This window comes from Pan paniscus, chromosome 13 (assembly GCF_029289425.2).
Source record: "Pan paniscus chromosome 13, NHGRI_mPanPan1-v2.0_pri, whole genome shotgun sequence".
Lineage (NCBI taxonomy): Eukaryota > Metazoa > Chordata > Mammalia > Primates > Hominidae > Pan > Pan paniscus.
Genome location: NC_073262.2, coordinates 80,945,030 through 80,958,575, shown reverse-complemented (window position 1 = coordinate 80,958,575; position 13,546 = coordinate 80,945,030). Strand labels below are relative to the sequence as shown.

At 40.6% G+C, this 13,546-nt stretch overlaps 1 protein-coding gene across 27 annotated transcripts in view; it reads right to left on the bottom strand.

The window, feature by feature from the left end:
• Positions 1 to 13,546, bottom strand: part of OSBPL6 (oxysterol binding protein like 6) — a 202,717-nt gene that overhangs the window by 82,910 nt on the left and 106,261 nt on the right. For 22 of the 27 annotated variants that reach the window (XM_034954580.3, XM_034954581.3, XM_063595456.1 and 19 more), the window contains one exon: positions 6,667 to 6,923. In XM_034954580.3, coding sequence (XP_034810471.1) covers positions 6,667 to 6,768 — 102 coding nt within the window. In that variant the 5' untranslated portion in view covers positions 6,769 to 6,923. The remainder of the gene's footprint in view (positions 1 to 6,666; positions 6,924 to 13,546) is intronic. The other 5 variants (XM_063595451.1, XM_055108814.2, XM_055108809.2 and 2 more) reach the window with 1 other exon arrangement.

Here is a 13,546-nt window from a genome sequence, read left to right as displayed (position 1 = left end):
TTGCAGTGAGCTGAGATCACACCATTGCACTCTAGCCTGGGCAACAAGAGCAAAACTCTGTCTCCAAAAAAAAAGGAAAGAAGGAAAGAAATGTAAGCATAAAACTAATTATGGAAACAAAATCCAGTCAGTGGGTCACAAACTGAGTGACCTTATTATATAATGTGATCATAAAATACATACTGATCAGGAAGCAATAACCTTCGTTTTAAAATAAAGAGAGGCTGGGTGCGGTGGCTCATGCCTGAAATCCCAGCACTTTGGGAGGGTGAGGTGGGTGGATCACTTGAGGTCAGGAGTTTGAGACTAGCCTGGCAAACGTAGTGAAACCCCATCTCTACTAAAAGTACAAAAATTAGCCAGATGTGGTGGCAGGCGCCTGTAATCCCAGCTACTCGGGAGGCTGAGGTATCAGAATTACTTGAACCTGGGAGGCGGAGGTTACAAAGAGCTGAGATTGTGCCACCGCACTCCAGCCTGGGCGACAAAGCGAAACTCTGTCTCAAAAATAACCAAAATTGGCTGGGCATGGTGGTTCATGCCTGTAATTCCAGCACTTTGGGAGGCCGAGGCAGGCGATCACCAGAGGTCAGGAGTTCAAGACCAGCCTGGCCAACATGGTGAAACCCCATCTCTACTAAAAATACAAAGTTAGCCGGGCGTGGTGGTGCACCTGCAATCCCAGCTACTCGGAAGGCCGAGGCAGGAGAATCGCTTGAACCCGGGAGGCGGAGGTTGCAGTGAGCCGAGATTGTGCCATTGCACTCCAGCCTGGGCAAAAAGAGCGAAACTCCATCTCAAAAAAAAAAAAAAAAAATTACAAAAATTAGCTGGGCGTGGTGGTGCTCGCCTGTAGTCCCAGCCACTCTGGAGGCTGAGGCAGGAGAATCGCTTGAGCCCAGGTGGCGAAGGCTCCAGTGAGCTGAGATGGCACCACTGCACTCCAGCCTGGGCGACAGACTAAGACATTTCAATTTAATTTGACGCCTTTCAATTTAATTAAATAAAATAAAAAGATACCTCCCACCCCCACCAATATGTTTAACACCTGTGCAGAAGAATGCTCCCAACTCTCTGCTTTTGTCTGCTTTTGCCTTCACATGATTCCACTTATTCCATCACACGTCCACTCTCAGGAGCAAGAGGAAGGGACTGTGCTCTCTTAGGTCCTCTCTGCTGCCTTTGGGCTATCCTTCATTTACTCTCAAAATCCACTCTTGTGGGACTTGGAACTCCAAACCATATCATCTTCTCTCCCTGTTGTCATCTCCTGACCTCATGATTATTCCTTCGCAGCGATCAAGACCTCTGGAGCCGAGCTCCCAATCTTCTCTCCATCCTGACTTCTCATTCATTCATTTATTCCTTCTAATACATCTTGAGCATACCAAATGTGAGGCGCTGTACAAGGTGCTAGGAATACATTATTGAGTGAAATAAAACCCTGTTTTCATAGGGCTTACATTTCAGTGTTAGGGAATACAGGAAGGGGATACAGACATAAACAGGAAACAAATACAAAACCAAATAGATAACATGCCAGGTGGTAGTTAATGCTTTAAAGAAAAATCAAACCAGCTAAGTGGACAAGGAGAGATGGGTACATGCAGGGAAGGGCAGAGAAGGCTGCCCAAAGAGGGTATATTTGGAGACTGAGCCAAGTGTGTGACAAACCGGGGGATGGCTAGATGAAAAGCAGGTGAGGGTGAGGGGACCAGAAGTGCAAAGGCCCTGAGGTGGGTGTGTTCTTAGCACATCTGAGGAATGTACTGGAGAGAACCACGTAAAGGGAACATGGTATGCGCTCAGAGGGCCAGGCAGAACCAGATTATGAATGGCATCGTAGACAGTGGTCAGCAATTCAATATTATTTGGACAGAGATGGGAAGTCACTGGAGGGCTTGGTGCAGAAGAGTGGCTCACTCTGACTTAGGTTGTGAAGATATTACTCCAACTGCTCTGTAAAGAATGACCCGTATGTTGGGCAAGGACAGAAGCAGGGAGACCCACTGGAAAACTGTGACGATAGTCCAGGTGAGAAATGACGGTGGCTCAGACCAAGGTGGAGGGGGAGGAGGTGGCAAGCAGTCATCAGATTCCAGGTATATCCTGAAGGTAGAACCAAAAGGATGATTCCTGGATTCCTGGATTTCTCACCAAATGAAAGAATGGAGCTGTCATTTATGGAGGCAGTGTAAACTGGGCAGGAGTAGATTTGAGAGGGCAATTAAGAGTTCAGTTTTGAGGCTGGGTGCGGTGGCTCACGCCTGTAATCCCAGCACTTTGGGAGGCTGAGGTGGGCGGATCACGAGGTCAGGAGATTGAGACCATCCTGGCTAACACGGTGAAACCCTGTCTCTACTAAAAATTCAAAAAATTAGCCGGGCGCGGTGGCGGGCGCCTGTAGTCCCAGCTACTCAGGAGGCTGAGGCGGGAGAATGGCGTGAACCCAGGAGGCAGAGCTTGCAGTGAGCCGAGATCGCGCCACTGCACTCCAGTCTGGGCAACAGAGCAAGACTCCGTCTCAAAAAAAAAAAAAAAAAAAAAAAAGATTTCAGTTTTGGGCATGTTAAACTTAAGGTGCTTTCTTAAAATCCAAGTTGAAATCACCCTTGGTAAGTTAAATATTACTGTGACTGACCCACTGACATCCAGGATCAGGAATTACAAATCCAAATGCTTTAAAGGGCAAGTCAGTCAACATAAATAAGTATTGAGGGCAGGTGAAGACTATAGCTGATCAAAGAGTAAATATCCCAACTACACTGGAAGCCATTATTGAGCCCAGTCTACCGTTGTCATCAGAAATCTGGGATCAATGTCCCTAGACCTTCCAATTTTTTCATAGAAGGAAGAATCTGAATTTGTAACAATCAAATCTTACAGGGGAAAAAGTTCCACAGTCTACTACGTTCTAGAATTACTCAGTTAAATAAAAAGTTCTTACTTCGGGACTTATCGGTGTCCTTAATTTTGTAATGCACATTGCAAAAGATATTTTGTTTAGCACTTCTCTAACTTATTTGACAGAAGAACTCTCTTTAATACAACATCTCAAGGGGCAAGCATTCCTCGGAACACACTTTGGGGAATGCTGGTTTATTGGTCAGTCCTAGGTGTTTCATCAACAACCTTATGCTCCCTCTTGGAATGTTTTAGGGCATATATTAATATGTTTATTGCAGCTTAATGAGTCATAGTTGATCACACACACAAAGAGCCAATTTTGCTAGATGTTCTAACAGCTCATATCAGATTTAGTGAAATGCAAATGGAACAATTATTAAAGCCTTCTAACTTGTTAAATAACTAAGAGGAGGCTTGATGCTATCATTGGTGAAGAAACACTTACTGAGATCACAGGGGCACTGAGTCATTTTATTTCGTAGCTCCTCTCCCTTCTTTACCAATTATGCTATCTAATGTAGTGACAGGAAGGACAGGTAATTACTATTATGCACAGATGTTCTTTGTTTTACTTATCCATGAGGAAGGAAGAAGAGAAGGACAAATAAATCAGGAATGGAAAATTTGTAATAAAAATACAAAACTAATGTTGTTGCAGGTCTTTAAAATATATCCTCCAGGATATATTAAAACATTTGAGGTTCAAGGCTGGTCTCTGAAGACTTAAGAGTACATAGTCTGTATAAGAGAGCTCACAATACAGATGAGGAGATCAGTACATAAAAAGATAAGCAATATAGAACCATCAAATATTGTCAAAAAGGTCTATAAAAGTTCAGAGGAAGGAGAGGGTAAAGTGGGTTTGCGTGGCCAGTGGGAGCATCATATGAGCCGGTCTTTGAGGCATAGGGAGGCATCTGGTTGAGAGGAGGGTGGTGGGAATTCCATGCAGGAAAGGCAAGTAGAGATAAAGACAGGGCAGTTTAGGACTATGATCAGACAAGACTGTTGAGGTTGGGAGGAAAATGGAACACAAGCCGGGACCAGATCATGCTAGACATGGGGTTCCAAGTAAGAAACTGTGGCCTTAATTGTGTAGGTAACAATGAGTCTGATGGATTTTGAGCATGAATCTGCCCTACTCAGGACATTTGAAATGGTGAGGCCATAAGTGAGATAGTGAGGCAAGCGCACTCTGCAGGATCCTGGGTAGAGGTGATGAGAGCTGTGAGAGGGAGCTGACAGTGGGAATAGAAGGAAATTATAATATTATGAAGGAGGAAATGATCAATAGGACTTGTTAACCTATTGAATGTGGGAGAAGCAAAGGAGAAAGACAGACATTGACCCTGGATCTCTAAGAGAATGGTTATCCTGATAGCAAATTGGTTTATACGTATTGATTTAAGACACAGTGGTACCGCTCAAGCGGCAGTGCATTTAAGTAGAAATGCTCAATCATTCATTAGTTACTTACGATTAGAACTTGAGAAGGAAAGGCAAATAATGTGCATTAAGATACCACTGTATTCTCAGCTATGTGCTAGATCCTAATTTAGGAGAGAAATGGGGCTGGAGTTTGCAATTTGGCACCATCTGCATAGATGTCAGTCAAATCAGGAGAATGGAAAGGATTCAATGAAGCCAAATTTATCACACTTTCTCTATGTCCCTTCACTATGAAAACAGTTATCACACAAAAATAGATGCATATAAAAAACACTACATCACATCACATGATCAGTCAAAATATCTGAGTTCCCTAAGTTAATTCTGAGGTTTAGGCAGTGATTGAGATAAGGAAGGAAAAACAGAACTGTAATTGATCTCTTCTATTCTTCTCTCCCCTGAGGGAGGTAGACAGACACAAAACAGGAGTCAGGAAGGAACCAGGGAAGAAAGTTTTTGGGAGCGTTTCCACCTGCTGAGATAAATAGGAGTAAAAATAAACTCTCTCCTTAAAGAATAATAACCCTTTGAAAAGCGTCTCTTACTTTTCTAGAACTCATTATCAATGTACAGACATGCTCCTTTCATTCCCATCATAAAACTTTCCATTCACAAGCCAGTGAGGAGTCACACATTCCACCTTCATGCTCCCTCCGGCACACCAGGGTCTCAGTGTTTCCCTATTGCTTTGCGTGCCTGTCCTGGAGCTCGGGTGCAACAGGCAGAATAACAATGCATGATAGATGTTTCTACAGGAGTCATCCATCTTTACCATTTGCCACAATTCTCCAGGGTGAGCCGGGTCAACTGCTTCCTTCTTCCCAGCAGTCAGGAAGGTCATGCTGCTTACAATGACTCTCTCTCTGTTTAAATGCCCAGGGAAGGGAAAAATGGAAGAGCCATAACAAGAAAGAACAGCAGGGCAGGCAAAGGTAGACTAAATTTGCAAACTTAGAAAGCATCTCAGAATATAGTAGTTATTTAATATAAAAGTGCTTCCATTCCTGGTACTCTTACTTTCTTTGACTCTGTAAGTGCAATACAATAAATATTATAACTGTGTGTAATCACAGATTTAATGGCATGACTACTTCTAAAGAACCGAATATAGGTGTCGTCTTTGAACTCAATAACAAAAGACACCAGTATCAAAAGTTCCCCAAGACCCTGGAGTAGAAACACCTGCCTTAGGATCTGTGAAAGATATACACATTAGCACCCCTGGATTCTTACAGATTCTCCTGGAATTTCTTGCTAAAAAGGGAGAGAGAGTGTTGGGAGGGTTTCCTAAAAAGCATCCCCAGCAGTGTACTTGCACTATCGAAAATGAATTCATATATGGAAGTGGCTGTCTCAAGACCCATGTCTATATGATGGCCAATCAAATAACTGATGCTCACCCTCCTAGAAACTAGGTAATATGCTCTGAAAACATAAAACAGGGGGTGAGGGGTGGAGGGGGTGAAGGAGAACCTGCATGATGCTCACTAATTGAAAGTTGCCAAAATGGAAAACTTTTATAAAAAGGTAATAACACCTACTTATTGGGAATTTCAAGTTACACAACCAAGATACTATCACAAGACAAATTATGATGGAAAATAATTATGCTCAGACCTGTGCTGGCTGAAATAACAACCTGTTCTGACAGTGAAGAACATTCATACGATGAAGGCTCACATAACCCTGCCAGCAGAATCGCCACTTCAACAGTAATGACATAACAAAAATAACTTGCAAAATTGGCTCAAATGGGACCATGGGCGTTTTCTACCATGATTAAGTAATAACCATTTACTTTCTCTGTTGCCTGTAAACATTGTTTGGGTTCTCACAGCTCTTAATTCCTGGTATTACAATTTTATCTGTAACCTAATTCCTGAATCTAGCTGTTACCAGATTCCACAAAATACCAAACAGAGTTAGGGCTTGGCAGCCCAGCGACAGCCTTATAGGAAGACGTCCTTTGCAGGGTTCATAGTTCCCTTTCCACCTCCATGAACGAAGAGAAGTGTTCAAGTTCTTGATGCTGGCTCCCCCTCCAGGTGCAGGGAGGAAAAGATGGCAGGGCTTCCCATAGCCACCCTACCAGCCTTCTGTGTCTGCCTTCTAAAAAAGAGTCCTAAATCACAGAGAAGCAAGAGTGGGAGCTTCATGACATCAATGAACGTACCTACAGAAAATGACGATTTTTCACTTGGAATAAAAGACTTTACAACAAAATTTCAGAATTAATTAGCAACCCCATCCTATCTCAGTGGTATTGCATTTGCATAAAACAACCAAAGGCACTTAATGCTCTTCTCTTACCTGCCTACTGTCCCTTTGGGAGGATGTTGAAGAGGAGGCACTTCTATGGGTTGGAGTGGATGTTTTATGAGCAGGGGAAATGCCCTTCTCATCTGAACTCATCGCTGCAGTTAGAGTCTCGTTTTATGCACTTAAGACCATCCCAATCTTCTCTCAAATCCACAAACAAAGAAGTAGATGATTTTTCAGCTTCATTCCATTTCATGAATCAGGTTTGACTAGAAAAGAGCAGGCAATATTGAGGGTGTCCAAACCACCTAAAAGCAAAACAAACAAGCCTCATATAAGTAATTAAAAGTCAAATTAAAATCATTATCTTTAGGATGAAATATTAATTTGTGTTAGTGAGAGGAGGAACTCTGACACATTAGGAAACACTTCTTCCTCTAGATTTTAAGGCAGAAGATGAAAGTGTCAGTATGTAAAAAAAAAAAAAAAGGACTGTTAACAAGCAAAATGGGAAGAAATCATGTACTAAAGTCATATTCTCTCCTCTTGCATTTTCTTTGTTTTAAAGCAGATTATAACGCTATATTTGAGACCCTGATGCTAAAGACGCCAGATTCTCCTCCGGAAACGTAATCTCTCCTACCCAATGGACTAGAATAAGAGCTTGGTCCATGTTTGTCTTCAGTTTAGTTTAGCTATGTCATGTATGTGACGGTTAATCCAACACAAAGTAGTCAGTTACAAAAGAGTTAACACATTGTGTGCATCCTGTGATCCAGCATTTGTGAAGGATCCAGGAATACATATATCCACATTTATTTGTACCTCAAAACTACAGCATGCCTACATGTGACTCTCAACAACCAACATGCTCGCAAACATCTACAGATTGACAGGTTATCTTAGAGCAGGGGTAAATGGAGTTCCTTCACTTATGCACAGCCAACAGCCACTTCAATTTTTTTACTTGGATTCATGTAAGGAAGGTTTGCATTGTTAGTATTAAGGTTAAAAGCTTGTGTCAGAGAGAAGCTCTTAAATTGGCCTTATCTCCAACACAGCTATGCTAAAAAATGTTAAAAGGTAAGCACTATGGTATAACATTAAAAGCTTAAAAAATGATATTTCCCAAAAGATAGACAATTAAAGTGAACTTTATCCTCTTACAAGAAGAAGGTCACATTCTAGCCCCCATCTTAATGCTAATATCTTCTTGAAGGAAGTACAGAACACCAGAACACTTGTGTAGGCTTGTTAGCACAGGCTGGGAAGGAAAGCTGCTAGCAGGAAACAGAAATCAATTTTTAGGCCACAAAAAAGTGAGACCTGAACTTCAGTCCAGAGGGTGAGACACTGAATAAGATAAACAAAAAAAGATGGAGATATATGGGCATTATGAAGACAGTGACTGAGGTGAACTAATGGATCTGGGAGTTAGAGCTGAGGTCCAAAGAATGAGCGGTTTACTAAGTACCAGGGTGTCTGGCGTGACATGATCAACAGATGAGTGGTAGCCAATATGACTAGAGTCAGAGATATGGCGATATGGGGTCAAAGAAATGCAGAGACCAGTCCCTGCAGGACCTTGTAGGCCATGACAGTTGCTATGGTCTGAATATGTGCACCAAAATTCATGTGTTAGAAACCTAACCCCAATGCAACAGTATTGGGAAGTGAGGCCTAATGGGAGGTGTTTAGGTCATGAGGGTGGAGCCCTTGTGACTAGGTTAGTGCCACTATATAAACAGCTTGTGATATGGTTTGGTTGTGTTCCCACCCATATCTCATCCTGAATTGTAGTTCCCATAATCCCCATATGTCATGGGAGGAACCAGATGAGAAGTAATTTGATTTTGGGGGCGGTTACCCTCATCCTGTCCTCATGAGAGGTCAGACCTGATGGTTTTGTAAGGGGCTTTCTCCTCTTTTGTTTGGCATTTCTCCTCGCTGCTGACATGTGAAGAAGGAAGTGTTTGCTTCCCCTTCTGCCATGATTATAAGTTTCCTAAGGCCTCCCCAGCCATGCAGAACTGTGAGTCAATTAAACCTCTTTCCTTTATAAATTAGGTGCTCTTGGGTATATCTTTATTAGCAGCATGAGAATTGACTGATACAGCTTGTGGGAGTGGGTTCTCTCTCTTCTGCTTTCCTGCCATATGAGGACATGAGGTTCCTCCTCTCCAGAGGATGCAGCATTTGAAGTGCCTCTTGGGAGCAGAGAGACAGGGCCCTAACCTGCTGGTGCCTTGATTTCCCAGCCTTCGGAACTGTGAGAAAGAAATTTATGTTCTTTATAACTTACCCAGTCTTGGGTATTCTGTTATAGAAGCACAAGTGGACTAAGACATTGGCATTTTGATTTTTATCATAAGCATGAGAAGCCATCGAGACGTAACCAGATTTGTGTTACTAAAGGGTGATTTTGGCAGCTGTGGGGAGACTCCAAGTGGGGAAGTAAAGAAGATGAGGAGGGCCCAATCAGGACTCAGGAGAGGATGGGAGAGTGCTGGCAGAAATTCCAACATTGAGTCCTGTGTCCTGTGACTGGACATGGTCGGGGAGGCAGAGTTGAGGCTAAATCTCAGGTCTCTGGCATTCTGAGCAAGAAATGGTCAAAGGAAATCCAAGATCCATGGGAAAGTCATGACTGTGGTTAGAGACATTGCTGAAGACATTCAGTTGGAGACAAACTCTTGGAAATGTAGGTCTGGAGCTCAGGGAAATCTAGGCTGGAGATGTAAATGTTTAATAGACTATGGTAATGATACAGATATATTAATCAGATCCTTTAAGATCATGTAAATTTCATATGTGCCAGTAAATGAAATTTTATATGGTCCTATAGTTATATTTTTAATAATGGATTATGTCACTCTGAATGTGTTATTCAGGATTTTAATGGTCACCTGTTTATAGAGAATACCTAAAAGAACAATCCCAATAATTACAGGGGGAATTTTTGTAAACTGTGAAAACTGGACATTCTAGTGAATAGAACTTGTAATCCAGTCTTAAAATTTCAATTTCACTGTCACTGCAGGAAAAATGAAAGCTACTTTCCCTCCAAACTGGGAGAGTTTCTCTTGAAACAAAACTAGCCTTTGGACAAACAGAAATGGAAAGCGCTGTATATCTCTTCTGTGAGCTAGAGATAGTTTCATTCATTATTGGCAAAAGGTAGTAATAAACCTCCACTTGACAGATGATCATCTAATCTTTTTGTTTTATGAAGGCATTCTAATAAGTGAGTGAAGTTTCTGATTCCAAGCTGTGGTGCCAGCAAACAGAATGCACAGACACTGCTCGGATCCTTGATTTGAAGTACTTAGTTTTCTGGTCCCAGATGTTTTACAAGTAGATACTGACTCTTGAGCCAAAAAGGAGGTACTTTTGTGATGCGTTCAAGTGCTTCCAAGGGATGAGGTTGTAACAACCTAACTCATTAAACTGAAATCCATTTGGAAGTAAATTCAATCCAAGGTATATTTCCTCTGCTGGATTTTTTCATTTAAAAAACTGTACTTTTTTCATTAACATCAATGCTAACACCTTGATTTTTGTTTTAATTTAAAATGGCATTTTCAGGATAACTTGTTTATGATAAAAGGGCAACATTTCAGTTGAACTACAGTTTAAATATGTTGAATAATAGCAAAATGAAGAAAAAGTAAGAGAACTTAATTCATTCCAAGAATTGTTTTTGAGGTTATTGTTGTTGTTTCTATTAATTTTTGTTATTTTTTTTAACAGAAAGGGTTTCAAGTACTTAATATAAAGTTGAATGAGATGCCCTTTAAAGATTATTCCAACCAATTTTCAATCAACTGTTTGACCACCTGCTCTTTTTCAAATGCATTATAAAAGTAAGTCTAAACTCTGAGAGAAGGTTATTCTTTAGAGTGTAGGAACTGCTATAACATAAAAAAAAGTCATCTCTACGAAAGAACATTTTCAGAAATTGCCTAAACAATATTCTAAACCAAAGAAAGGCCATAAATTTTAAAGTCAACACCAACATAATTACTATACTCAATGAGAAACGTGTTGTGACTGAAAATAACAGCAATACAAGAGAGCTGAACATCTAATTTTTCTGTCTCATTCTTCTTTTGTAACAGTGGGAACACTACAAGTATTGCTAAGTGCTGTAACATTTGCATTTTCATTGAGTGGCATAAATCTCAGATTTATGACCCAGGGACCTAATTAAAGCAAAAGCTGGTAGGGAAGACTTCTAGAACTTGCTGTTCAAAGGCATCATAAATTGTATGTGTCCAGAAAAACACTTAAGATTGGGGACCACTTGCCCTGGGCTAAGTTGCAATGAGTCACAACCAAGCCCCAAATGTCTTTCTCACAGTCCGGAAGGCTGATAAATCAAGGCACCAGTAGGTTAGGGCCCCGTCTCTCTGCTTCCAAGAGGCTTACAAGAAAGGTTTATTTTTAGCTCATTTACATGTCCTTTAGGTCAGCTGCAGACCTACCTTGAGTGCTCTTCATTCCAGGCTTAATAAACAGCCCCCAGGAGAGGCAGGGCAAAGAGCCATTGCAGAACCATGGGATGGTTCTTAGAGCTTTTGCTTGTAGGTGCTACAGGTTAGCTCACTCACGTTTTATTGGCCAAAACGAGTCACATGGCCTAGGTGAGTCAATGATGCATGAAACTATAGTTCTCCCAGTAGGCGAGGCAGTAGATATTTGGGTATAATTATAATTTACTATATAAACTATAGGAAAAGATTAAAAGTACAGTTGAAAATATTTAAATTGACTCCAGTTACATCACTGAGAGATAACCCTTGTTAACATTTTTGGTTCTACTTTAATCAAAGTAGAAGAATAATATTCACACTATCTGCAGTATGGTTTTTCGATCAACAATATATCACTAATGGCTTTTTTGATAAACAAAGAAACTTCAACAATACCATTCTTAACCATTACAAATAAGACTACCACACAGATATACCACAACACATTTAACCATTCTTCTTTTGGGACGTTTAGGTTGTACTCAGTATATTTTGGAACAATGAGATTTATCACAAAAGAGTCTGCAATAGTTATACATTTAGTCTTGATCATTATAAAAATGACCCTTTTCATTCCTTTTAACACTTTTTGTTTTGCTTTATCTGATATCATCTCTTCCCTTTCTGCTTGCAAGTGATTAAATAAACTTTGTCCATCCTTCCCATTTAAACTTCCTGTATATTTTATATTATGTGTCCCTCTAGTAATGATCAGGTTGAATTGTTCAAAAAATCTAATTTTAGTGAAGTATTTCCAATTTCTATTTAATGTTATAACTAATAATTGATCTTACCCCTGCCATATCATTTCGTACTTTCTATTTTTTTGGTTCTTCTTTGTTTCCTTTAATGCTTGATGGCTTTGCTTGGTAATCTGGCTTTTGCAGCATACTGACTTTCATATGGTTTTAATAGCCTTTTATATTTGACAATAATTTGAAAGATATAATTCTCCTTTTAAAGTTCTATTTCCATTTCCCTTTACATTTCTCTAAATCACGCTGGAATCTACAGTCTGTAAGTGACAGTTAAGAGTAAAATGGGACTGGGTGTGGTGGCTCATGCCTGTAATCCCAGCATTTGGGAGGATAAGTAGGATCACTTGAGGCCAGTAGTTCGAGACCAGCCTGGCCAACATGGCGAAACCCTGTCTCTACTAAAACTACACAAATTAGCTGGGCATGGTGACACACGCCTGTGATCCCGGCTATTCGGGAGGCTGAGACACAAGAATCACTTGAACCCAGGAGGTAGAGGTTGCAGTGACCTGAGATCACACCACTGCACTCCCACCTAGGTGACAGAGCGAGACCCTGTCCCCGCTGCCCCTGCTGTAAACAGACAAAACAAGCAGACCTTCATCCTGCCTCCCTTACCCTCTCTATGACAGATACATCTGACAGCAATAAGTTAAGCACACCCTGAGAGTGACCCTATGGTCTAAGAAGAATGTGTGTCCACAGTCCCAAGCAAAGGAATAATGGAGTGATCCACCTGGAGTGTCACTCCTTGTCTATGAGGAACATCTGAACTCCCTGCCCATCCCTTGGAACGCTGCCACTTTTTCTAATTGGGACCTACAGGGATCTCAAAGTGTGAGGACAAATTGTAAGAAAAGCCAACTCCTTTTCTGTAAGTGAAGATAAGGTTTGTCATAATCAGAACTTGGCTAGATTTTCCTCAATTTGAGATATATAGCTTTCATAAAATTAGGGTTTAGTCCTCTATAGTTTGACATTGTATTATTCTGTTTGAAGCTAGTGTTTGGGTTATTGACAGTTTGTCTTTTTAAATATTTGCATAACTATTTACAGAGAATTTGGAGGAACCTCATTAGAAAATCCTAGATGCAAGTTTCCTGATTTCAACTCATCAAGCCTCTAATCTCTCTCCACTCTTCTTAGGCCCCTTACTAAGTAAATGAATAAGACAAATCCTCATCCTTGATGTGGACAGCCATCAAACCTGATGGGTGGGAAAAGGGAAAAGAAAGAATGAAGAAGGAATCATATCTTTTACTTTGTTTAGCTCTACATCTGAATTTTGTATCTGAAGTAAGTTTTACAGTGAACTAAATATTGTAAAACACTTATTACTCTCATATTGACACAATTTAATGTAATCGTTACCAAAATCATAACAGGATTTTTAATGACTTGGCAATATTATTTTAAAGTTCATCTGGGCTACTCTGGATGCACTGCTTATGGGTTAACTTTGCTCCACAAGGAGCGAAAGAAAGAAAAGAAAGAAACAAAACAAAGAAAGGAAGGAAGGAAAGAAAGAGAAAAAGTAAGTTCATCTGGAAGAGTAAACATATGAGAATAACAAAGAATATTCTAAAAAATAATGAAAGATACTTTACTTATCACACACTAAAGCTATTTAACAGCTTCCCT